At 53.9% G+C, this 25,033-nt stretch overlaps 4 protein-coding genes across 5 annotated transcripts in view; 1 reads left to right on the top strand and 3 right to left on the bottom strand.

The window, feature by feature from the left end:
* The window catches only part of CBL (Cbl proto-oncogene), a 32,122-nt gene extending 23,247 nt beyond the window's left edge, over positions 1-8,875 (bottom strand). Inside the window, exons 1-2 of the mRNA XM_062013987.1 lie at positions 8,627-8,875; positions 2,190-2,437 (exon numbers count right to left, since the gene is read on the bottom strand). Coding sequence (XP_061869971.1) covers positions 2,190-2,437; positions 8,627-8,773 — 395 coding nt within the window. The 5' untranslated portion in view covers positions 8,774-8,875. The remainder of the gene's footprint in view (positions 1-2,189; positions 2,438-8,626) is intronic.
* Positions 8,876-9,257: 382 nt separating this feature from the next.
* Positions 9,258-13,494, top strand: DRC12 (dynein regulatory complex subunit 12 homolog). Its single transcript, XM_062013913.1, is given in 5 exon segments — positions 9,258-9,398; positions 12,067-12,160; positions 12,716-12,808; positions 13,159-13,289; positions 13,366-13,494. Coding segments are annotated over 5 exon segments (588 nt in total).
* Positions 13,495-13,701: 207 nt separating this feature from the next.
* On the bottom strand, positions 13,702-17,594 carry NHERF4 (NHERF family PDZ scaffold protein 4). The gene is made up of 10 exons (XM_062014198.1): positions 17,579-17,594; positions 16,899-16,926; positions 16,531-16,595; positions 16,125-16,336; positions 15,791-15,977; positions 15,578-15,714; positions 15,293-15,497; positions 14,936-15,132; positions 14,598-14,768; positions 13,702-14,344 (listed from the first exon to the last, which is right to left on the bottom strand). Exons 1-10 carry the CDS (start codon positions 17,592-17,594, stop codon positions 14,300-14,302), a joined length of 1,263 nt encoding a protein of 420 aa, XP_061870182.1. The 3' UTR covers positions 13,702-14,299.
* Positions 17,595-18,052: 458 nt separating this feature from the next.
* On the bottom strand, positions 18,053-24,591 carry NLRX1 (NLR family member X1). 2 transcript variants are annotated; one of them, XM_062014257.1, is made up of 9 exons: positions 24,441-24,591; positions 23,562-23,689; positions 23,305-23,365; positions 22,822-22,919; positions 21,998-22,614; positions 20,103-21,517; positions 19,205-19,291; positions 18,849-19,100; positions 18,053-18,693 (listed from the first exon to the last, which is right to left on the bottom strand). In XM_062014257.1, the coding sequence occupies exons 1-9, from the start codon at positions 24,500-24,502 to the stop codon at positions 18,375-18,377; spliced, it is 3,039 nt and encodes a 1,012-aa protein (XP_061870241.1). In that variant the 5' UTR covers positions 24,503-24,591; the 3' UTR covers positions 18,053-18,374. The 2 variants fall into 2 exon arrangements, with proteins under 2 accessions (XP_061870241.1, XP_010205670.2); XM_010207368.2 differs by lacking the exon at positions 24,441-24,591 and adding an exon at positions 23,840-24,050.
* Positions 24,592-25,033: the final 442 nt, after the last annotated feature.

The raw sequence follows: 25,033 nt of genomic DNA, 5'->3' as shown, positions 1-25,033 counted from the left end.
GTCCCAAGAGAGGAAAAAATGCAGCCATTGAATGTTGTAGCATTGGACTTAATGCTAACTGTGGTGTTTGCCACAACAGGAGGATGCTTTCAGCACACTGACGGTTAAGGTATGACACATGAAAGCTGCATTTGCTTTTACCAGCTCCATGACTGCAGCTAGTTTAAAACTGAAGGAACAAACATTCACCCACATCCGTAAACACAGCAGGTGTTCATACAAGCCTTTTCTGGCCCCGTTCACACATCCCCTGCTCCTTTACTATACAGCTTGAAAGCCAGAGAACACATCAAGGTGCTGTTCTCTTCACAAACACACTTTAAAATGACCAACATGTGACTGCAATCTTACTTTGTACTGCTGGATTTTAAACTGCCTGCCTTAGAGCACACACCAAACAGCACTCATACTATACTCCCACACAGCTGACATTACACACATACACAAAACTCTACCAAATCACTCGGTGCTCGATGACACACATCTTGGAGCTACTACGAACTCTCAAAGCAGCACAAGCAGTTACAAGACATGGTGCTCCCCACAGCTGTGCTCCAACTCTGCCTTAGTCCACCTTGGATGAACACAATCTCTAAAAGGTTTCAGAGGAGGCACACAAAGAGCAATTTATAAACTACAAAAAAAAAGAAGGTTGCTGCTCAAGTTATCACGACAAATCTGACCCTACAATCTAAGAGACTTCAGTCATTTCTAATTACTGGTCTGTTTGCTAGTAACAAACACCTGCACAGTTTTCACATTAACTATGCAAATGTCAAAATAATGCCTTTGCTCTACATCAAGAGACATTTGGGGGAGGAAAATAAAAGCATACACAACAGGAAATAAAATGAATGCTGAATCTGGAAAATGGGAAGAAAGAAGCTTCAGGAGCAACAGGATAAAAACAGTCAGAGAAGACAAAATGATTATTCAGTACATTGGATTAGATTTTTAAAGGCATGTTTGAAAGCACTGCAGACTAATCTTACCCACAAGCTTGCATGAGATCAAACCAGACTTTCTTAATATATACACACAGTGCCATGAGTACGTTTCCAGTGACTACCAGATTCAGGTTATATTTGTTTGCTTTTCAGGCTGCTAACAACCTTCCAGAAAGCTTCTCCCACGCTTTGAATACTTGAATTCATTAATTATTACAAAAGAAAAAAAGCTAATATTTTTCTTCAGCTCTTCACATGATGAGAAAACCTGAGTTTATTCACTGTAAGCCATTATACACATTTTAAAACTAAAGGTGTATTTATAGTAAAAATTAAAACTAAGTTTCAGATGAAACAAATAGGACTTAAAGTGAACAGGTTCCAAAAGCCTGGTGCTGGAAGTGCAGCACTGAACAGAATCCCCAGCTGAACCAACAGTGCCATTCTCTGTGCAGATCTCTATTGAACTGTTACACAAATCATATGCCCTGACTCCTCCAATCTCTTTCTCTTCTTCAAATTAGAGAACTGAGAAAGTTACCACGTTCACTACCAGCACCAGGAAAAGGCTATCTGGTGTTCTCCCTGTCTGACAAAACAGTAACTGCTGCTTCCTGGGCTGAGTGAAAAGCAAAGGAAGATGTAATGAGCTTAGTTGGGATGTGATTCTGCTTTTATGGTTATGTTTACAAGTCTCACCACAGTTGCTTCCCTGATAAGCTGTTTATTCATAAGCAGTTCAATTAGCAATTCCCCAAAGGTTCCCATCAGCACTGTGAGAAAGCAAGCCTCTGCTGGAACCCTGCTTCTGAAGTCCATAACTATCGATTCAGATTTCCCCTGCCCCCTTTTATCAATCAGTTTGACTACAAACTGACTAGGACTATTAACTCTCTGCAATTACTTCACTTTGCTTAATTCTGGACCCTATCATCCTCTCTCACAAGGCATGTGAGAATGTGAGAATGCAAAGGAGTGCAAAATCTGTCCACAGCAGACTTTTGGATTAACCTAACATACCTAAACTACACATCAACTAAGGCTATATGGGCTGCAAACACTTACTCTGCTCTCAGATTTCAATATACTCAAGTATAGTTTACTTAAAACTCTATACTTGGACTTAAATCTCTTCAAAGTCTGTTTTCACATACAGACAACATAACAACTGGCAGACATTTGTTCAAGCTCCTGTTCAGTGAAGCAAATGTGTAAGCATTTGAAAGCATTTCTCCCCATTACCTAGGCTGAGAGTTCTCCTCGTACATCCGCTCTTTCCCTTCCTTGAAAAGGCTGATGGTCTGCTTGGTTTTCTTCATCAAGTTCTCCATGAACACACGGAAATACTCGTTTTCTCCCAGGGTCTCCATTTTCCCCTCGTAGCGTGACAAGATGGTTCGTAGATGCTGGTAGGTGTCAGGTAGCAGATCTAGGATATAGGGTGGGCTGTTCTTCAGTGCCAGTTTTGGGTTCTGACACAGACGCACTACCTACAGGTAATGAAGAAAACAGTATTTTAAAAACTTGAAGTTAGCAAGCAGAGATCAGTCACTTAAATGAAATTCAGTGCTACAATACACCAAAACCTTCACTCACAACAAACCACACTTGCTGCTCAAGTCCAGACAGGGTGCTGGGACACTGTTAACAGAATTGAGTTTGAAGACTGAACGGCATGTAAACGGACAAAACTCACAACACATGTATGATTATATTTCGTGAGGCTGCATTTTATCCCAAGTGCATTTCCAAAAACAAAGTTCAAGAAGACTCAATACAGAGACTGTAAATATCAAGGATGTAACTTCCCACACAAGCATCTAATAGTTCCTGACACATTTCAGACTCGTAAGCAACACAACCGTTACACCTATACACAAGCAAATCAGGATGCAAGCTGACCTTAATACAGTTTTTTAACACACAGGAACAGAGCACCTATGTGCCAAAAGCTAGCAATTATAAATTTATGCCACAGGGGAGGATAGAAGAAGCCACTTCACCATCCACTAAAGCTAAAGTTTCCCATTGTCTAGACTGAGAGAATGACAGGGAGAGCAGCAATCTGAAAAATTAGTTGTTCACTTCATTATAAACAGGGCTGAAACTCTAGAGGTGCGAGGCCAGTTTCAGAACAAGTTTACAAGCCAAGAACCAGCAGCTAGCAGAATCTTACTGCTGTCTTGCTGGCTAACAAATTCTGTCTTCTGTGACACATCAAACTTGAGAGGAAGTCTGGCACAAAACATAGCTTCCTAAAGTTCCTCACTAGAATGAACGTTCCCTGACTGCTTAATGCCAACCTTTTGCAGTACAGTATTTCCAAAAAAATCTTGTGAAACCTTCAAGAGGAATTGACTAGTTCCCTACCATGTGTACTTAAATGCCTACTTCCCTTAAACACTTAAATGCTGATGGGAAACAAAGCCATTTATTTCAAAACAGTGCTCTAGCATTTATCTTTGCCATGCAGGGTATATGCAAAAAGCAATCTTGTTAAGAGACATCACCAGTTATACCTGGCTTACTGTAGTCTCTCTAATAAGATCTGACTGAGAAAGAGTCAATTCCAGTGAAGAGAAAGGCACTCAGTGTATAAAAATTAAAACAGAAAAATCAGACTGCTATTAAAATAATAACATGCACCAAAAAGCCTCTGCAAGAATACATGGAAAGCAACTATCAAAATTTTCCCTCCATTTTGAAGAGGCTGCCACAGATTGCAGGGTCTGGAAAAGGAGATGGATGGTCAGAAAATTGACTTATCCAATTGATTCTGGTGCCCCAACTGCTGCTTCTTTGGAGCCTGTGAACATTGTACAATGAACCATATCAACAAATCGAGTCAACACATTTGTCCCCTGAATAAAAGTAGTTTCGCTATGCAGCATGAGTGGGTTCTAAATATGCTCCTCAGACACAGCTGAATTGTGTTATGGACAGCAAGATCTTCAACAGAAATTGTTTACTGTATGGTGGGTTTAAAACCTTAATAAAAACACAGTTCTTCCAAGGAAGACACATTAGGCAAGCATATAAGTCAGACTATGCACTTCTCTCAGTCACCTGTAACAGAAAACAGTTTGGCTGTTACCCTTTCAAAATATCCAGCTATAGAAGCAGCAGATCCACAGCGTTTCAGCAGTTTAACAAACTTTAGTATCAATTAGAGAAATCTCCCAACAGCAGAAGCAAGTTCCACAAACCACTCAGCCTCTAGAAAATATTTCCCCAAGTGGCTTGCAAAGACACTTGAAACAGTTAACAGAAAGGCCAAAACTGCTGTGATTTTATTCTCAAATGAGCTTCTTTATTTACCGAGGAGACCAAAAATAGCTAAGATAAGCATTTAAGCAACGCTGTGTAACTAGGAACTGCTGTCTTTTGAACAAACTTGGTCTTTTTGTAACACAGCAGCAGCATAACCAGTTGCATTTTGCTTGTTTCTCTACATGTGCACTTGCAGCACAGTGACCATGTCAAAAGGAATGCTGCCAGCCCTGGGAACAGCTTCCCCTCAGCGAGCTACCCTATGCCTTCCACGGGGACCAGCAAAGTGGAAGGACATTGAGCAGAAAGCAGCAAGTATTTTCTATGAGGTGTGATGGCAACAAACACAAGCCATTCGTGTTTTCAAACTACCAACAAACTCATCCAAGTTTGCCTGGCTTATGCTTTGTTCTCTCAGGAAGGAGCCTTTTATGAAGACTTTTTTTTTTGCTGCTTTTTAGAAACACCAATAAAGCACTTTGAGCTTAATAAGAAAATCCCATGAGGTTGGCCTGTGAAGAAGCCTAACTCCACCAATTTTCATTTTCCAAACTTAAGAGGAGAAGATAAGGAAGTTACAGTTTCTCCCTTCAGTTTTGAAGAAAGAATCTGTTATCTACTCACTTGAAGAAAAGAAATTTCATCTAGATTTTCTAGGCCTGGAACATAGTCTTTCCCCTCAAGATCCTGCAGCTTGTCTTGGATGATTCTGGATTTAAAATAATGATCCTCAGCACTAGTTCATTAGACTTGCACAAAGAAATGGACTGGGTAACTAGTCTTGGAAAGCAGTGATGCTACATACATAGTGCTGTCACAAGCACAACGTATGGATAAACTGAGAAATACAGCAAGAACCGTGAGCTTTTTCAAATACTGCAGTCAGGTTACATAGTTGGATTGGGAATGCGCTAGTAGAAGCAAGAGGCCAAAGAAAACCTACACAAACTTATCTCCCACTGAATTTGTATTTGGCCCCTCTTCTTACAATGGTGACCTACTACAGCATTTCTCTGTATCAGCTTTTGAAACTGAATGGCATCAATACACTGTTTAGTGAGCGGCTTGTGACCACACCTTCCAGTTTTTAAACACCGTCCAACGCAATGAACTCAAGTGGTCTGCCTTGTCTGCTGCCCAGGTCACATTTGCAAGAACTGACTCATCCTCTCATCCTTTTGCAGAAAAAATACTAATTGTTTTCACTAGCCAATACATCCGACATTCTTCTAGACTAAAGGTTGCTTTATTTGCTTTAGACAGTGGTAAAATGAGCAAGCACGGTGAATTTACAGCAGTTCCTCCCACCTGAACCACTCTGCACACTTCCCTAGGTTCAAGACACCGCAAAGAAACTGCTGTGTTGCTTACTGTGCTACTGTCACCGCAAGCTTGTGGGCTTATAGATGTCTGACAACGTGCTCAGCTTCCAAGGACACTTATAGCCTCTATTCCATAGCAAAATTCAGCTACTAATTCAGCTGAAGGTGAACATCCTCCTAGAGAGTGATGAACGGCACCGCTTAACGTCCATGCTGTATGTGACCCCATGCTGCTGTTGGAGGCATGGTCAGGACTGATGAAAATTACAACTCAAGTAAAAGAATCCAAAAGAACGGAATGCATCAGGCTCTTATGGACACCATCATAGGGAAAATATTTGGGCAAGAATCAACTTGCATAGGAAATTTCAGTCGCATCTGAAGAGAGAGATGCAGCGATGCTTCGACAACACCAGCGAATTAATTATGCAGACTAACGAATCAGTTCATGAATGTGCTATACACACACAGATAGAGCACACATTTCTGACAGGTAAACACATTACCTATCAAACATCCACACAGTTCTGGGGGTCTTTCATTTGTGGCTGGACTTTCATTTACTCAGCCCAGAACACCAACCCATTTTCAATACTTTCCATTCATTTAGCCCTTCTCACCACCAGCTTCATGAGCACTCTGTTTTCCTGGCAATTTGCTGCTACACTGAAAAGATTTTTTAATTCAGATGGGTTCTCATAAGCCTGTGTAAGTACAACTACAGCCCAACTGAAATCTGAAACGCTTTTCACAGCCAAATCTTGCCTCCACATCAGAACGAACAACTAACTCTTTTAACACTTGAAAAAATTAAGCCTACACCCAAGAGCCTTTGGATGCTGCCCATGAGCAAAACGGTGAAGTCAGTGCACATTTAAAAGAGGTTGCTTTAATTAGTGACAAGTACAACAGTAGCTTGGCGAAGAGGGTGCACAGCCACAGACTGGCTATGCAAATCTGAAGCTATGAAAGTATCCCCTCAAAAAACCATCCTGCTGCAAGGCGAGATTCCAAGGTAATCGGGGTTTTCTCATGCCAGCCTTTTCCTTTGCACAGCCCAGGTTGAGGTCAAATGCATGTGCACATTCCTATCTGCATCACATGTCCAAGAACGAAGATGTACATCCTTACAAATTGTGTCTGCGAGTTAAACTTATTTCTAAGACGATCACATTTCCATGCTCACACCACCTTTCCCACATCAGCACTGACACCTGCTCTCAGTGTTTGCGAGACCCACTGGCACTTCTCAAAAGACTTTCTTCTTTATCCCTATGTCTCTCTGTAGAATGTGATCAAAGCTCATCACAAACACAGCGAGGCACAGCTACAAGCCATGTCTGTTGTCGAGCCAGCCAACACAGAGTGATTTCTTGGCATGAACATAATTTCATATGCCTTTAAAAAAGTCATCTACTCTGCCTGCCTTAGCGTTTACTGCGGGAGAATCAGACTCCACATGCATAAACAATGGAGAGAAAAGCAAAAGAAAAATGGAAAGGGATAAGGCTGCCAGGCAATTGGAGGAGGTATGCCCATCAGCACTGCTTGCTCTGCTCCCAGAGGGGGAGAAGGTGGCAAGCTGACGCTCCCCAAGGTCTGCAGACAACTTCAGTGATGCTTTTGCTCTGCACTACTTTAGGGCCCTGAACCTAGATGGACTGAGGAATTTAAACTCCAACATGTCACACGTAGCCTTGATTCTCTGAAGAGTAATAACATCAGAGGATCAAGCAAAACCCCAGCAAATATGTTAGTAGATTTTTATCTTTGCCCATTTCTGGATGCTTATGCTCAACTCACTTGGTCATTCTATAAATAACACCAACATTCACTAACAGCTCACTGGGATTTCTTAAAACAATGGATTTACTAATACACCTAGCCAGGCTAGTAAATGAATTGTCACACCATCAGGCCAAAAGGTCTGGTGTCCTGCCACCAGCAATAGCCACTTCCTGACATTTCAGAAGACAGAGGAAGGGAAGACTCTTAGCGACCTCAGAGTGCAATGCCCACGTAAAGGCGCGGGACTGGAAGGTGGCCTTTCCACTTCCCACACCACAGGCTTTTCTTCTTTAACATCACATTTCCTCCTCCTTATCTTTGGGTAACTACATGTATTTATTTCAGAGCATTTTACACAGACTTTTATGGTTCTTACCAGGCTTCCAGAATTAAGGAAAAAGCTTTGTCCTGAGCTTGGTAACATGTCCCTGTTCATTCAGAAAATAGTAGTACCAACTACCACAAAGGAGATGATCAGGCTCACCTTCCAGTACCCACATACCAGGCTCTATCACAGGCCAAGGCACATCTTCAAGCAAGAAAATCCTAGATTCCTCCCTTGAGCAGCTATATATGGTGACAGAATCGCTTCTGATGATACCACCAGGAGGTACCTGCAGCTGCCCACCAGGCCCTAGCCAGACCAGCCTCTTCCCCTCACCATCACCAGCACTCATTACCATATCTGTAAGAATATGACAGCACAAATTCCAGACCCTACTGAGCAGATTTGCACTCTCCATCCCAAATCTCCCCCTCTTTCTCCAACCTGTTTCCCCTGACAGCTCTACAGGAAGCTCATCTCTCGCAGAGCTGCCCTTCTTTCTACACATCTCCCAATCTTTGCATCCTGCTCTCATCCTGCCTCTGGCTTCTCCACCAGCTCTCACATCCTCCACCCCAAAGCTTCGCACTGTAGCCTGCGCCACACAGCTCTCACCCTCCCTCAAAAGACTTCACTCCAGCCCCACCCCGAGCCATACAGCTGTCTCCCCCTGACAGCCTTGCAAACCTTGCAGCTCCCGGCTTGTCCTACGCCCCGGAGCCACCCGTTCGTCCCAAACTCCTGATGTCAGCCCTGTCCCAATCCCGCACAGCCGCGTCGCTCACTGTCCCCCCTCCAAGCGCTTCATTTCAGCGACTCTCAACGGCCCTGCCCGTCCAGCCTCAGCCCGAAGGCCTTGGCCCCAGCCCCGCCTCAGCCCGCGGCGCCCGCTTCCGCTCCGGCCCGACCCCGCGGAGCCGCCTCGCAGCCTTCCTCGCCTGCCCAGTGCGGCCCAACGCCCCCGCCGGGCCCACCTTATCCATGAGCTTCCAGCACTTCTCCACCATCTTCTTGTCCACGGCGCCGGGCTGGTGCGGGCCGAGGTGGTGGTGGTGCGGCTGGAAGGCGTCCTTCATGAGCCCGATCAGCCCCCCAGGGCCCTTCTTCAGCGGCGCCGACATGAGGGCGTCGCGGGGGCGGGGGGCGGCAGCGGGCGCGCCCGGCCCGTCGCCCCCGTCCAGCCCCGGGCCGCGGCCCCACAGGGCAGCCGGGCGTAAGGGCGCTCCTGCGGGCCGAGCCAGGCCGGGCCGGGCCGGGCCAGGCCGGGCAGGGCAGCGCAGGGCAGCGCAGGGCGGGCGGCGGCAGCCGCGGGCGGTGGCGGTGGCAGCGGCGGAGGCACCCGGCTCTAGCGCCGCTCCGCCCCGGACACGCGGCGCGGCGATTGGCGGGGCCGCCCCCTCCGCCTGGGCGGAGCCGCCGCCGATTGGCGGGTGCCCGCGCCCGAGGGCAGAGGGGCGACCGGGCGGGCTCCTGCGCGGGCCCCGCCCCTCCGCGGCCGGGCAGGCGCGCGGCGCCGGGGCAGGCGGCGCTGGGGAGGCGGCGCGGCGGCCATGCTTGGTGCGGGCAGGCGGGGCGCGCGACGCGCCGGGGCGGGCCGCGGTCTCCATGGGAACGGCGAGGCCCCTGCGCGCACCGCCCGGCCCCGCTGCCTGCGGCCCCGCCGGGCTGGGCGCCGGGAGCCGCCCCGCGCTTCGCTTCCCCGCTCCGCTCTCAGACGTTGCGAAACACCGTCGCTTCTCCTTTCTAGTAATGGGGTTCCCTTTTCTCTGAACGGCCAAGGGCGCAGCCCGAAAACGGGGAAGCAGCCCCGGAGCCCGCGCTGCCTCTGGCCTGCCCGTCCTCGCCCTGAACGGCTTCACTCGCCCCGGCAAACCAGAAACCGGAGCGGGCAGCACCCCAAACGCCTCCGCGGGTTCTGCACGGACAGAGGATGGGGGTGCAGGGCGCAGCCACCGTGCTGCAGGGACAAGGGCTGCTGCTGGGGCCGTGTCCAGGAGTGGAGCCAGCCGGAGGGAGCTGATCCAGCGTCTCCTTTGTGGGAGTGGAAGTGGGAACGGCGCTGCGCTGCAGTGGGAAAGCACTTGGCTGCTGTCTCTGGCTTTCAGGCATCTCCCTCTGCAAAGGCAGAGGAAGGAAAAGCCCACTGGAGCTGCTCTCCCTGTTACTGGCAGCCAGCTCCAACAGGTCTGGGACAGGAGCACACACAGACCAGGGAGTGGGGGTGAGGGCAGACAGAACAGGGAGAGAAAAGACAAGGGAACAGGTCAAGCTTTGGCAAAGCTAACACCACCAAATCTCCAAAAAAAACCCCCAACATAGTCTCGAAAATAAGTTCCATTTCCTTGCTGCCTTCAGATCATCTTTTCAGCCTCCTTTCCCAGGCAGAACACTTCCTTCAGGGAGAAAAGACAGCTGCAGCTGGTACAGCACGTTAGTGTCACAGCTTGGGCTTCAAGGAGGAAAGAAACACACAACAGCATATGCTGCAGTTTCACCAGCCTCACCCTGGGGACCACGAGTGCCCTGACACTGGGCTCAGGCCTGGAGGTGGGATGGCATGACCTCAGCCTCGGGAGAGCTGGGGTCCATGCTGGAGACAAAGCCCAGGACAGAGCTCGCCTCTGTGTGTCCCCTGCAGCACCCACACCCGCATTCTCGCACAGGAGCAGGAACCACCGGGGTATCGGTGTGCACACGTGTGGCAAGGGAGCTTTGCATAGATTGGCTATGAAACTGCCTTGATTTTACTGCCTTTGGTAAATATTTCTGGGACAGGCAGCTCCTTGTCTGGCTTTAATTACCTGGGCAAATTTTCCTAAGAATTATATTGACCTCAAATATGTCAACATTTATTGAGGCTGTGTTCCTGAGGCTTTTCCCATTAGATGCTAATGGATTCTGGCTAATAGTCAAGCCGGATTGACCACGGGAGGGTGCCCTGGCCAGCTCTGGGATACCACAAGTACCTGGGGAGAGGGCTGGGGAGGGTTACACCAGGTTCGTGGAGCCAAATATAAAAATCACCATGGCCCCAATCCAAAGAGATCAGGGAACATGCTTGAGCAATTGCATTCCTAACTATCTGCTTTTCTGGGCATGATTTGCTCCGAGTCGTGGCTGTATTTACCTGTAAGACTTCAAGCAAAGGTGGCTGTTGCTTGGGCCTGTTCCCTTTCTGCTCCCGTCTGCTGCCCTGCCAGGTTGTCCTCCAGCAGGACTGCAGTCCCTGCCCAGCATGCCCAGGTTGCCCTGGCAGCCTCTCCACACACTAGCTCCCAGTGCCAGCTTGGCTCCTGCTGCTCTACCCACACAGCAGGCTCCGTGTCCTGCTGAACTGCTGTGCACCCCGGAATCCACTCCTCACTCCCAGGTATTTGGGGTTAGCTGCATCCTGAGCAGAAGCAGCAGTTTAAAACCCTCTCCTTCCCTTCCTCTCGTAATCCACCTGCAGTCCCAAGGCAAAGCTCACAGGGCTGAGCAGGAGGAGGTGCCAGAGGGGAGAGCCAGAGCAGGAGGAGAGGAAGATGCCTCCCCTTTCTCCCCCAGGAGTCCAATATGTGATCACCCATTGCTGAGAAGCACTGGTATCACTTTGCAGGATGATGCCTCTGAAGAGCAAAAGGGAAAGGGAAGAAAGGAACAAAGCAGCAGCAGAAGAGAAACGTAGCAGATGAGTCAGGGGTCCTGTCTCACTCCAGTCATCCAGAAAGTTCCTCTCCTGTCTCTCCCCTGCTGCTTCCTAGCCCCAGAGAGGGCAGAGACCATGGGGAGCTGGGAGCACCAGGATGAAGGATCACAACATTGCACAGCCTGTCTCCCCCAGCCCTGTTCACTCTGCACCAGGGCAGCAGCATAGTCACATCTGATGGCATACAGGAGGCCATCCCAAAGGGTCTGCATTTGACTGCAACCTGCAGCCCAGCATGATTCCGGGGGAAGGTCAGGGAGAGTGGCTCTGAGAGGCCCTAGTCTCTCCTACTTGCCTCTGAAAGTGCAAGCATGCACCAGGCTGGAAGACATAGCGTTTTGTGAGGGGTCCCCAAGCCTTTATGTACCATGGCCACTGCCTCATCTTCACTGCAAAATCCCATCCCTTGGTCCCAAATGAGTATGCATTTCTCCAGGGCAGCCACTTCAAGTAAAACCAGTTAGACCTTGACGATGTCTGATGAGTGTCTGCACAAATACTGACCTAGTGCCGGTTTTTGAGCCAGAGGGGTGTCTCAGCCAAGGTTTCCTGAGGCAAACATCCCAAGGCAGGCTTCCCCTAGGCTAAGCCCCTTTGAAGAGCTGCTCCTGACTCTGTCCCTTCTTCTTCCCTCTGGCTGCAGAAAGACAAGCTGAAGAGAAGTACAGGAAAGCAGCGGTGGAGGCTGCCAGCCCTGTGCATCTCTAGCTCACAGTTCCCTGGCAGACAAAAGCTGACAATGAAGAGCCCAAGCAGAGGCTATGGGACCTGGAGAAGGTGCTGGAGCAGGCACAGAATGACAAGGAGGACATTCATGAAGGTGAGGGCAGAGGAGGGAGGGAGCAGTGGGACAGATGCAAGGACCTTGGTGCTGCTGGAGGAAGCAAGCCAAGCTTACCCCACCTCTTCTTCAGGCATGACCAATCAGCCCCATGCCAGCTCGTTGCTGGCTATAGCCCTGCTCTCTGTCAGCATGCAAAAGCTCTGGACATGGGCTCATGTCACTCCAGGTGCCTGTACTCAGCACAGAGGCAGAGACTTCCCTGCCTGCAAAAGCCATTGCCCTGCCGTTTCCGTTAGTGCTCAAGAAGGGGATGATTTTAGCAGAGGCAAAACCTCAACCAGAGGTTTGCGGTCGTTGCCACATGCAAAACTCCGTGCTTGTTTTCACTCTCCCACGCTCAACAGAGAGGTAAAACTTTCCCTCCTGAGTTCCCTCCTGCACCACCCCCCCAACCTCCCCTTGCCAGGGAACACCCCAGGTCCGGCCCCACTGGAGTCCCTGCCTACTTCCAAGGCCTGGGAGCTAAACACAGGGACTGCCTCCCTCCTATACTCACCGTATTTGTTCCCTTCTCTTCTCCCTGGCATCCAGAAATGAGCCAGCAATACAAGGTGCTGCAGCAGCAGACAGCAGCCCACAGCCAGCGCCTGGCAGCGAGGGTGAAATACCTGCAGGAGCAGCTCGGTATGGCCCCAGCGTGCCTGGCCCGCACTGGCAGTGGGCAAAGGTTTGCTCCAGGGCAACAAAGTGGATTTTGGGGGAGGACAAGGGGAGCTGGTAGTCACTGACCCTGTGCTGTGAGCGTGGCAGCTGCTGAAGGCAAAGCCTGACTTGGCACATGCCCAATCTTGGGAGCTGCTGACTGCAGAGGGGATGCTGCGATCCCACCCCTGTCCCAAAGCCCTCTGCCACCTCAGACACGAGGAGGATTGGGCTGGGGCTGTGCCCTCACTCTGCCATGCACTAATAATGCAGTGCCAGGCTCCTGTGCCCAGGTACTCAGCGTCCCCTGCCTTTGTTCCCACACTGCACAGCCACCAGGCTCCAGGAGGGTAAGCAGACCCAGCAAATTGCCACCCAGGCACTTGCAGAGAGGGACAGGGCCATTGCCCAGCTGCAGGACAAGCTCTATGCCATGGAGAGGGAGTATGAGAAGATCCTCCATGTGAGTGGAGCTGTGGCCGTGGGTGGCTTCCCTGGGCGGGACGGTCTCCTCTCCTCACCATCCTTTCTCCCACCAGGGTAACCTGGATCTTGTGCTGGCCAAGATGGCAGAGGCCAGCTAGCACTGGGAAGAGGTAGGCAAGACCATTGCCATGGAGCACAAGGAGTGCCTGCAAGAGTTTGGCCTCAACCCCCTGGAGATATAATGGGGCTCCCAGGACAGGACAGGATCTCAGCCCTTATCTCCTGGAGAGCTCCCCACATCCACTGTCCACCCCCCTGGCTGCCCCAGGCTGGGTAGGAGAAGATGGATCCTGTTTGGCCTCAGGATGTGCTGCTGAGTCACAATTCTCTCCATAATATTATCCACATGAACAGCAGAGTGGACTTGTCCTTTAATCACACCTCAGATGAGTGACACAGGAACAGTGCTGTGATGGAGGCAGAAACAGCTCTCACAGGTTCACAAGGAGGATGACAGGAGGAGCACAAGAGACATGTCCATGCAAGTACATGGGACTGAGAGGTGGAGGTGCCTCCAGTACCCCACTGGCCTCTTCTTCTCCCTTTCCCCTTCACGTGGCAGCTCAAAGGCCAGCCCTGGGTTGAGCCAAACACCAGGCTCTCCAGTCCCCTAGGTCATAGCATAGTCTTGGCTCTCCTGGGAGTTCCCAGAGGCTGGAACTGTGCAAGGTCTTCAGTGCCATGTCTCTAGACACCCCTGGAGGCACCTGGGCAAAGGCACAGGTCCGCCTGCAGGTTACAAGAAGCCACCACCATGGTTAATAAAATCCTGGGGCTAGCCTTGTTCAGTGGAGATGAGTCTCTGGGAGGTGTGATGCTGTGAGCCCCATTGCAGGCACGGACACAGAGCAGCCACGTGTGCAATGGCTGTGCTGAGCAGCACTGTGCTGCCCAGGGAGCCAGATGAGGGGCACCGACAGGCAGGAGATGGCCTGGGGCGACGACCTGTGTGGGGCTGCGTGGCTTAGGCAAGGTGCTCTTGGGCTACTAGAATGTCTGGTACAGCCTCTTCTGCTTTTCCTGACACAGGCTCTGCAGGGACACAGTGGGGACATTGTGGGCATCACACATCCACCCACCCCACCACACTCCACCCTTGCCCCACGCACAGGTTGGAGGGATCTTTCTGTCTGGCTCTTGTGTCCAGAGGACCAGGCAGCCCTTTCCTGCCAGCCTCACAGTTGCCAGAGAAATATTAGGAGAGTCAGGACAGGAGAGTGTCAGGACTCAGAGCAGTGCCAGGCTGTGAGCAGCCCTGCCGCAAGGGCCTGGCAAGAGATATTACCTGTGTGATCTCTATACTGTTGGCAGCAGCCATCAGCCAGGAGCCAGGTCCCTTTGGTCCCACCTCAACGTGACAGAGTCCAGGAGAGCCACTGGGTGAGGGCAGGGAGGGTGAGCGGGAGCCTGAGGCAAGGTCACTGTCCTCAAGGAACAGCAGAGGGGACAGCCCGATCTGGAAGAGCAGAAGGGGGAGAGCTGTACAGCTCCTGACGCCTCACAGCAAGGCAGTTTGCCTGGGGAGGACCTCACTCTGCAGGGCTGGGGGAAAGACTTGCATCCCCATCATCCATCCTCACAGTACCCAGGGCCCCCCACACAGGCTGAGTCCCCAAAACCTACCGACTGGTAGAACTCATCAGCAGCAGGGTCAATGACCAGCAGCGTCACTTGGTCATCACGGGCACGGATCCTCAGCACCGTCTGCTGGTGGTCCAGACCCTCGATGCTCTCACCATTCACGGCCAAGACACGGTCCCCTTCCTTCATCCCTGCCTGCTCGGCTGGCAGTCCTGCATCCACTTCCCACAAGAACTGTCCTGTCACAGCGGGACAGGGGGAGGAAGGGGATCTGATCACGGAGGCATTCAGCCAGAAGGGAAGCGGCACTGCTGACCACTAGGTGCAGGTGGGTAGAGGGCTTGCAACTACTCCTGAGCCTCAGACACATCTTGCTCAGGTACAGACTGCTCCCCTCACCTGTGGCCCCTGACTTGCAGTCATCCTCCTTGAGCAGAAACCCGTAGCCAGCCGGCCCCTTCACCATGTGCAGCTCCCGCACCTTGAAGGGCAGCCAGGAGGTGTCCGCCAGGGCAGCCACGGCCCGCAGGCCCCGCAGGCGGTAGAACTCCTCTGCGGCACTGGATGCCACCAGCAGAGTCACCTTGCTGCCGCTCTGCTTAAGCTGGATGCCAAACACAGGGCACTCAGAGACGTTGCCAGCCCCAGTCCCGCACCCGCAGCGCCGGTGCCAGGAGCACACACCTTCCTGGCCAGCTGCGTGTGCGAGTAGTTCCGTACGCTGGCCCCGTTCAGCTCCAGGAGCCAGCAGCCTGGCGGCACCCCGGCTCTCTCTGCTGGCCCATCCTGCTGCACTGAGAGCTGGAAGGTGCCCTTGACGCCTGCAGGAGGAGAAGGGGTCAGCCGAGGCAAGCGGGACGCTGCGGTGTCGGGGCGGCACCCCGCTGCCCACCTTACCTTCTGGACCCGACACGCTGAAGCCAAAACCGCTTTTGTCCCGCGTGATGTGGCAGAGGCGCGGGCGGACGTCGGGTGGCAGCAGCTGGGACAGGTCCCTGCCCAGGGCTTTGGCTGCTTCGTAGGAGTCACCATCCAGCACGGCCAGCAGGACCTGGTTTCCACTGGCCTTGATCTTCTGCACCACCTGGAAGCACCTATGCTGTGAGCCCTGGACAAAGCATCCCTCCAACCACAGCCTGTGAGATCAGAGCCCTGGGGGGGCAATGGGCTCTTGCACTCTAGGCTTGGGAGGACCTGAATGTTCCCACAGCCCTGGGGTGTTCCAGCTTACCCTGTGGTGGTCCATGTGGTCCACAAAATGGCCATTGACCTGGAGGAGCCGGTCCCCATCCTGCAGCCCCCTGCGCTGTGCCAGCCCTCCCAGCTCGACCTGCTGGATGATGTGGCCCTGGCAGCCCAGCTCCTCATGCAGGCAGAAGCCAAAGGTCTCCGTACTGTCCTTGCTCAGGAGGTAGAAGCGGGGCTCCCCCACGGCCTCGCCATCTGTGGTGGGGCACAACCCATGAGCAGGTCCCTGCAGGGATCTTAAAACGGATTATCTAGCCCATCCCAGGCTGGGATCTCCCCATCCCTGCTGCCTTACAGCTCCCTGGCAAGAATGTGCCCAGGACTCTAGTGATGCACAGCTGCCAGAACCACATGCTGACACAAGGATGCCCTGGGCTGATGATGTTTACCTGTGTCCTCACTCAGTGACAAGGCAGGGTTGTCGATTCCATCTTTGGGGTTAAATTCAAATTTTCTGAAACAATGAAGGGCAGGAGAAGCCACATTAGTGCAGCAGCATAGCCTTCCTCCCACCCTCCCCAGCCCTGCTGTGGGCAGCCCTATTCCTCTCAGAAAGGGCCAGCTGGGGACACAGCTCCACTGCCTTTTCTTCCTTGGGGAAAGCCAGGAGGGGACTGGACAGAAGACCTTCCTGGGGCAGGCAGCCGGGATCAGCAGCTGTGACCCACATTACCTCAGCTGAGGATGTGCTCAGCACAGCTCAGTTGTGGGGCTGTCAGCCCCACAAGCCCCTGGCAAGGGGGAGCTCAGCACTTACATGATGGATTTCTTCTCACCCTCGAGTCCTGCAGAGGAAGAGGAGAGGTCAGTGCAGGAGACAGCAGGCTGTGAGCAGACTCCAAGCTCTAAAGCATTCAGGGCTTGTTCATTCACAGGCTGAGCTTGCCACGCCAGGTGAGGTGGGTCTGCTGAGTCCACACAGCCCCCCCAACCTGTATGCCCTCCGGCTACAGCCTGTGCCCAGGCACAGCTCATCCCTTGGCCCTGTCACCTGCATTTCAAAGCAGCAGGATATCTACTGCTTGGGTATAATGCACCAAGGGTACTCCAGCAAGAGGCGCCAAGTAGGGACAGGTGGTGGTATGCGGGTGGAAGTTAGTCCTGGGGGGTTACAGGGCTTCTGAGTGCGGGATGAGAAGGGTCAGCAGAGCCTCAGAGAGCTGGCTGGAGCCAGGGGATGGAGACAGAAGTCTTCCCCTGGGTACCTCCCCATATGCCTCTTCCTCATCTCTTCCAGCACAAGGACCCCCAAACCCAAGGAGAGGAGATTGCTTCTTGCCAACAGCCCCACAATGTTCATCTGCATTTCCCAGGATGTCTCCAGCTCCTTTCCTGCCTGGGCTATGACATTGCCTTGCTCTGTGCAGAAGCAGGGTCTGGAGGCGTGCATGTCAGAATGGGCTCTGCAGGATGAAACCCCACTGCCCCAGCACATACCTTTTGTTTGCTTCATGACTGCAGAGAATCCGAGAGGGAGCAAGGTACAGGGTGAAGTGGCAGGGAAGCCACTGTCCCCGCCTCTTGCAAGACGCCCCAGGTTTAATAGTTAAACAGCCCGTATGTCTCCCCTGCCCTGCCAGTCCCAGGGCACCGACAGCCCTCGCCCAGCAGTGCTGACAGCAGGGAGCAGCACCCTGGGATGCCCAGCTTGGGAATGGATCCCAGCGTCCCAACTTTCCAGCTGCCTCCAAGGGCAGCCCACAGTGGAGAAGACCAACTGGTTCAGCATGGGCTGGAGCAGAGGTGGGCTGCCCCATCCCAGCCCTGTGAGATGAGGAAGGGCCAGAACCCCACTCCAACTGTCGGAGGGATGGCTGCACCCGCCCCTCTGCATTGCTTCCCCAGGAAGGACCCAGAGAAGAGACCGAGTCTGGGCACTAAGCGTGCTTCAGTGGAAACAAAGTGCTGCACTTTAATGCTACCAAAGGTTTCCCAAGCAACCCTGAGTCCTGCCCCTCTGCCACTTGCTGGCTGGGCCAGCAGTGGCCAGGGGAAGCTGGGTCTCTACAAGTCCAGAAAAATAAGTTCCATTTGCTCCTGACCTGGTATCTGCACAGTTCTCCCCCACTTCATCCTTGCCTGCAGATGAGGGCTGAGCCCCACACCCCCAGCACCTTTGGCAGCCTTGGTAGCACTCCACCACCGAGCACCTCCATGGGGATACGGGCACGCGGGACGTGCTGTTGGGCCACAGCCCAGTGCTTCCTCCCCAGCCAGGTGGAGGGGCAGCATGTTAGAGGCTTCCATGCTGCAGTTCCCCCAGCATCTTCTTGACCTCACTCTCAACTCGAAGGAACTTGGCTTTCCTCCAAGGGTTGGCAGTCTGTCTGCGGCTGCTCTCCAGGTCCTGCAGGAGAAGGGCGAGGTGCTGCCGAACCCTCTCACGGTCCCAGAAAGGAAGGTTCTTCTGCACCACGTTCAGGATGTGGGACCAGTAGTCAGAGACATCGGTGCCTGCTGTAAGGAAGACCAGTGCTCTGACACCATCCCGGTCCATGCGCAGACTGTCGAGTGCCCTCTTGCCATCCTCACTGATGTCGTTGAAGTACAGACTGCAGGTTGAGAGAAAAGGAGTGGGAAGACAAGTGAGGGACAGAGGGTGGGATACAGAGGCAGAGGGGGGGCTTACTGCTCACTGCTTTGAGGAGGGACACGAGATCAGAGGCATCGCCTGCAAGAGGGAAGAGATGGGGCAGAGTGAACTCACTGCACTTTGTCCAGTGTCATGTGCTTCTTGGCCACCTCCACCACTTGCAGAGCAGCCGTGTCCGTCAGGGAGTTGTAGCCCAGGTTGAGCTCCTGCAGGTGCTGGTTCTCAGCCAGGTGCTGAGCGATGATGCCGGCGCCCCGGTCCCCCAGAGCCGTGTGCAGCAGGGACAAATAGGTCAGCGAGCGGTTGCCTGCCAGTGCCTCGGCTAGGTATTGAGCCCCCTGCTCGCCCACGGGGTTATTTGCCAGCCTGTGGACACAGGAGCTCAGGGCAATGCTGAGGCTGGGCAGGGGGGGCTGGGCACTTGGTGGGCAGCAGAGGCAGTCTCATGCCAGGATAGAAGCGATACTCACCGCAGGTGGCTCACCACGCACTTGTCATGCAGGAGCAGGTTGCGGATTTCCTTGCAGGCGTCAGAGCCCAGGCTGTTGAGCTGCAGACTGAGGCAGAGCAAGATGTGGGAGTGGTAGGACCAAAACGGCTGTTCCCTGCTGGGCTGGCAACCCTGCTCTGTCTATTTTCCCTGGCCCTGCCCATCACCATCCTCCCTGGGCTCCCCAGACAAGGCCACGCAAGGCTTTCTCTCCAAGAGCGAGCACAGCAGAGCCGCATCAGAGCTTGGGAAGCATCAGCCAGTGCCAGCAGGACTGAGCGAGGGGAGGGAGGTGCAGGGGCCGCAGAGGGTGGGTGAAAGTCCGAGGAGCGATCAGGAGGACCCCACCAAGTCCTCCGGATTGTCTGCAAGCAAGGAAGTGCGGCAAAGCCCCGCTGCAGACACGAGGCCATCTCTGCCGAGCACAGCTCGCCACCTCCCGGGCAAGAGGGAGGCTGCAGTCCCGCAGCGGGACCGGGAGCGGCGCCTTTGCGCAGCCCGCACTCCCACCCTGCGGCTGCCTGTCGCCCGCACAGAGTTAGGAGGAGCAGAGCTGGCTACAGGGGATGCTGGGTGGCTTCGGGGGGTGAGGCATGGCAGAGCCCTCGGCCAGTGGTACCAGATGCAGAGAGCTGCCCTGAGCCTTGCGGGAGGGTGTATTGGACTGCAAATCCCAGCAGGCAGTGCCCTGGCAAGGTGGCAGTGTGGCACGTTGGAAGCTGTAGTCCCGTAGGTCTGCACCGAGGATAAACAGGGGCATGCATGCCTTTCTCTACCTTTGCCATGCATGAACTCTCAGGGTATCCCTGTGATGGACAGAGGTGAGGGAGAGCTCGATTTTCAAGCACTGCCCAAGGGCAGAAGAAGGTGGTACTCACTGGAGAACTTTGCACCGAAGCAGGACAGGGAAGAGGATCCTCAAGCTGCTCGTGTCAAGGTTGCAGGAGGTCAGGTTCAGCTCCTCCACCTCATGGCACGTGGTGCCTACGACAGATGCCAGGACAGAGCACTTGAGAGGAGTCATCTTGACAGAAGAGAGGTTGACAGTCCGGAGGGAGCGGACGGCCTCAGCTGTGAAGCGCTCGTTCTGGAACTCGTGCAGGAAGAAGAGGTAGTCCATCAGCTCAGAGGGGGGCAGCCCTTTGCGGCTCTTTCTGATAACCGTCTTCTCCATGGCCTTGGCGATCTCAAAGGCTGCCAGGTTCTTGATGGAGCAGCCCAGCTGCTCAAGGATGGCACGGTTACGGCGGGACAGGATACCCCCCATGAAGATGGGGAAGAGCTCAAACACCTCATCATCAGGGGCTTCATCAGGGTGGCGCATGGGGCCCTCTACACCCAGGATGCTGGAATTGATCTGGTCCAGGACATCATCATTGTAGTAGTCTTCCTCTTTGAACAGCTCTTCTGCCATGGTGTGGGCAATAGCATCCTGGTCCTTGCTGCTCAGCCGAGAGAAGTAGCGAGGGAAGATTTTGAGCAGGTTGAAGAGCACTGGCAGGAAGCGCAAGGGCAGCACCTTGGAGATGATACTCAGAACCACAGCGACCTCTTCACTCACCTTCCCAATGACCTCTGACAGCTCCTTCCCCACTCTCTGTGCCAAGGTCTTCTTCTCACCCAGCACCACATACAGAGCTGCCAGGTACTCCTGCATAGCAGGGATGGTGAAGACAAAGGTGTGCTCTTTACCAGGCTGCACACACGGAGTGAGGAAGAAGCGGAAGACATCACTGCGGAAGACCTCCAGGAGGTTGAGCTCACTTTCAGTCTTCATCTCCACTTCAAAGCACTGCTGCAGGTCGTTCTCTGAGAAGCAGGTCTTGCGGGACATCACTCCTTCATAGGCCAGCTTGCCCACTGTCTTGGCCACATACTTCATCATGGAGATGCTGGTGGGGTCAGTGCTGTCCAGCACCTCTCCGCTGAAGTTGAGCCTCAGGAAGCTGGTGTAGATGCCAGTCAGGGTCTGGCTGGGAGGCACCGTCCTGGTGAAGTAGAGGAAGTGCAGAGTGGTACACACCAGCCAGCAGTAAGAAGGCAGGAAGCAGGCAGCGGCTATTTGGTTGTGACGCTCCAAGTTTCTTGATAACATCTCCACCAAGTTTTCCTGTTCGCCTGAGCTGCCACCCACGCTGTGCTCTCCACCGCAGCCGGGCTGGCTCAGACGCATCTGGAAGTAAAGCTTCTGCAGGTTGGTGTCAGAGAAGCCACAGACCTCGGCGTAGCGCCCCACGTACTTGCCAGGGATCCGGCGCACTGCCGATGGGCGTGTGGTGACGATGATGCTGGCCTGAAAGCAGAGGGCTGGCTGAGTTTGGAGGTGCTCGCTCTGTGGCATCGATCTAAGACCAGATCGGGGTCCCAGATGCATAACCCACATATAAATGCACAAGGATCACACCACCCAGGGCCTGGCGTTCAAGAAGCTGCTGCCCAAAGGGTGCTGGTTCAAATCTGGCCCAAGCACAGGGCACAGAAGATCTTTTCCCATTCCCTGCTAGATATATATTGAGTCTAGAAGACTGCAGCCCAGCAGACTGCAGCCCAGCAGACTGCCTACTTTGCCTTACTAAGCCTCCCCAAGGATCCCACAAAGACAAACCAGCAGTGACATGAAGCCACCTTGTTGAGTCCCTCCAGGAAGGGAGGCTGTCTGTCTGCTCACAACCAAGCTGGACTACAAGCAATTGGTGCAATGGCCATGCCTGCAATTCCTCTAGGCTCACTCCCAGCCTTTCTCCAGCTGGAGGAGCTGGAGGGTGACACTGACCTCTGGCAGGAGGTATTTTCGCAGCAGATTGACCACGATGGCAGAGGGAGGCACAGGCTCGTTGGGGTCACAGCACAGCTCTGTGCCAGCCAGACGGAAGTCCAAGTTGAGGCGCTCCAGGCCGTTAAGGATGAAAAGCACTTTGAGGCTGGAAGCGCCCAGCGTCGGCAGCACATCCCGCAGGTGCTGGTACTTCTTGGTGATGAGGCGCCGCAGGGAGATGGGGGCATGACTGTGGGACAGGTCCTCACAGGAGAAAGGGATGACCAGCTCAAAGCGGGGCAGGCGACCGTGGCACCAGTCCATCACCATCTTCTTGATGAGAGTGCTCTTCCCTGTGCCCACGGTGCCATACAGCACCACATTTTTCACCTGCCTCCCACAGGCATCCACGTCAAAAAGGTTCTGGAGGTTGATAACCTGCCTGCAGGGCTGCTGGAGCTGGTTCTGGATGGTTAGGTCAGGCGAGGGCTTCAGGATCTGCTCCAGGGAGCTCTCCCGGATCACCGGGTCCACATGGACAGCATCCAGCGAGAAGGAAGGGCCAAACTGCCTCTCTTCGTTGGGCTGGTGGCTGAACCATGCAGACAGAGTCTTCTGGTGTTTCTTGATGGCATCTGGGAAGAGGAAGGTGCTTAACAAGGCAAGGGCTTCTCACTGGCAAGGGACTGAGGAAATAGCCTGCCCCAAGACACGGCAGTGAGGTGACTGCTGAGAGGAGGACAGAACCCAGTTTTTGCTAATCCTCACACTGCCCAGGCCAGCAGCTTCCAATCTGCTGTGTAGGACCCTCTATTCTCTCCAGTGCAGGGCTGCAAGCTTACCAGAAGAAGCCACATTCCTCAGCTGGGACAGACTGTGGCGAGAGGAGCTGGGCTGGACAGAGTGCTCCTGGGACCCTCTCTGGTAGCCAGCACAGCCCCTGTGAGAGAAGGGAGTGTCTGTCACGAGGAGGACAGGAGCCAGCAGTTCTAAGCCCTGCCTGGAGCAGGGTAGGAAAATCACGAATGCAGAGTGAAGTGCTGACCCCTTCCTTCCCTCATGTCAAGACAATGCACAGGGTTGGCAAGGGCACCGCTGGGAACTAAGGGCAGGCCACTGTGCCATGTGCTGTGCATCCTCAGCAAACCCATGGCAAGGCAGAGAATTTGAGCTGAATTCAGAGCAGGCAGGGAACTGAGTCTGGATTGCTTTCTAGGTGAAGGTGAAGCAGCATCTCTGCCCACAGAGCACTGATGGTCCCAAGGCAGCTACAGCTCAGACAGCCAGGACAGAATGGGTCAAGGACCAGCTGTGTGGCACTGTACCTGGGGAGAGAGATGCTGCTTGAGCGAAGGCTCTTCCTGAGGAAGTATCTGCCTCCAGCACCTGAGGGGAAAGAAGAACAGATATGGTCAGGGCCAGCCTTCTCCAAACCAGCAGAGGTGACAGCACAGAGCTCACTGGCTTCAGTCTTGCTGGAGTGACCCACAGGCTGCACAGGCCACACTGCAGCTGGGGAGGGACGTCCATCAGATAGGACAGATTCAGAGTCACAGTCCCACAGGCACAGAGGCCAGCTCACCTGGCACTGAAGCAGCACACAGACACACACTGCGGGTTCCCTTGCATCCCCTCAGGGATCGGGATAGCTGCATCCAGCTGCTCCAGGGCAGGCAGCTCTGGCATTGCATGGCCCTTGACATCCTTTGCCTGAAAAGAAAGGGGACAGCCCAGCACAAAGGGATTTTTTTCCAGGCAAAGTAACCTCACCAGAAGTGGATGAGAGGCTGAGCAGCTCAGGGTGCCCAGGCAGCTCTGCTCCCCAGCAACATGGTGCAGCAGGTCCCTGCCCAGCCTTACCTGCTCTGATACGGTCCAGTCCGGCAGAACCGGCTGTGCTGGTGCTGACTCAGGCTCCCACCCCAGTTCAGCAGCCTGAGTCTCTGAGAGCACAGCTTGCACTGACAGCCCCTGACAGCCCAACAAACCGAGGCACAGCGTTGGAGGCGAGGGCATAAGCAAACCCCCAGATAGAAAGGGACCTCTCCACCCTTGGCCACCCCTAGGAGAGGACAAGCAGGGCAACAGCTTGCTCACACCTCCCACAGCCAGCTTTTTGCAGTCCCTCCTCGTTTTACACAGATAGAGAAACAGAGGCACAGTGGAACTGACCTTGGAGCTGGGTATCCTGGCTTTGCAGCAGGCAACCCCCAATGCATCCCCTGCCCATCCCCTCAGCCCCCCCAAGTATGCTGTCAAGCCGAGCACTGGCTGCAGCACCCCCCAGGGAGCTCTGGCCCATGCCATTGTTCTCTGGTTACCACAGCCTCCCCCTTCCCTGCTTCCCATCCTGAGGGGGGCAAGGCTCTGGCGTGCAGGGACGTGTGCCTGGGGTGACGGTGAGGCTGGCGCTGGGCCAGGCGAGCAAGAGCGACGGCCGCAGGGAAAGCAGTGGGGTTACCTCCAGCAGGACTCCGTGCGGGGCTGCCGCTGTGCCGGTGCTGCTGGGCCCCCCGTGCCCATGGAGCAGAGCCTGGTGCCGGTCAGCTGCCTCTTTCCATCCCTGCCCTGGGAAGAGGCTCCTCTCCGGAGGTGGCTGTTTTGCAGCTGCAACTTCCTGAAACGCCGTCCTGTCCCATCCTGCCTCGCGCTCAGCCCGCGTCAGGGCCACCAACAGGCACAGCAGCGAGGAAAGGCACCTCTGTCCCCAGACCCAGGGACACACACGGCACAGGAGGGCCCAGGCTCTTAGCAGGAGTGCTGCTGTTCCTCTGGCCACGTCCAGCAGCTCTGCTTCCCCGGCTGTGTGACAGAAGCGTGCAAGGACTGGTCCTGCTCTGGAGTGAAACCCTCCTAACGCTGAGCGTGGTGCAGGGAGCAGTACCAGCAGGCCCCCAGGGAAAGAAGCACCTCCTGGGTTTGGCAGTCTGTCTAACATCCCCTCTCCCCTCCCACCACTACCCAACGCCCCCTCACCACTTTCCCACCCCAGCCACACGCTTCCCTCCACACCTTTGCACACACTCCGTGTGCATCCCGGGAATGTGTGCAGCC

The sequence above is a fragment of the Colius striatus genome, chromosome 23 (assembly GCF_028858725.1).
Source record: "Colius striatus isolate bColStr4 chromosome 23, bColStr4.1.hap1, whole genome shotgun sequence".
NCBI lineage: Eukaryota > Metazoa > Chordata > Aves > Coliiformes > Coliidae > Colius > Colius striatus.
Note: the sequence above shows the minus strand (reverse complement) of the source record. Positions and strands in the feature narration are given on the sequence as shown.

Excerpts from the sequence above, each read along its gene's own strand:
- NHERF4 (XM_062014198.1), bottom strand. Across the intron at positions 16,596-16,898 it reads GGTGAGAAGAAATCCATCAT|AAAATTTGAATTTAACCCCA; the intron begins GTAAGTGCTGAG and ends TCATTGTTTCAG. Across the intron at positions 15,498-15,577 it reads ACACGCAGCTGGCCAGGAAG|CTTAAGCAGAGCGGCAGCAA; the intron begins GTGTGTGCTCCT and ends TTTGGCATCCAG.
- NLRX1 (XM_062014257.1), bottom strand. The coding sequence starts at position 24,502 with ATGGGCACGGGGGGCCCAGCAGCACCGGCACAGCGGCAGCCCCGCACG. Across the intron at positions 22,615-22,821 it reads GAGGAATGTGGCTTCTTCTG|ATGCCATCAAGAAACACCAG; the intron begins GTAAGCTTGCAG and ends TCCTCTTCCCAG. Across the intron at positions 21,518-21,997 it reads GAAAATACCTCCTGCCAGAG|GCCAGCATCATCGTCACCAC; the intron begins GTCAGTGTCACC and ends CTCTGCTTTCAG.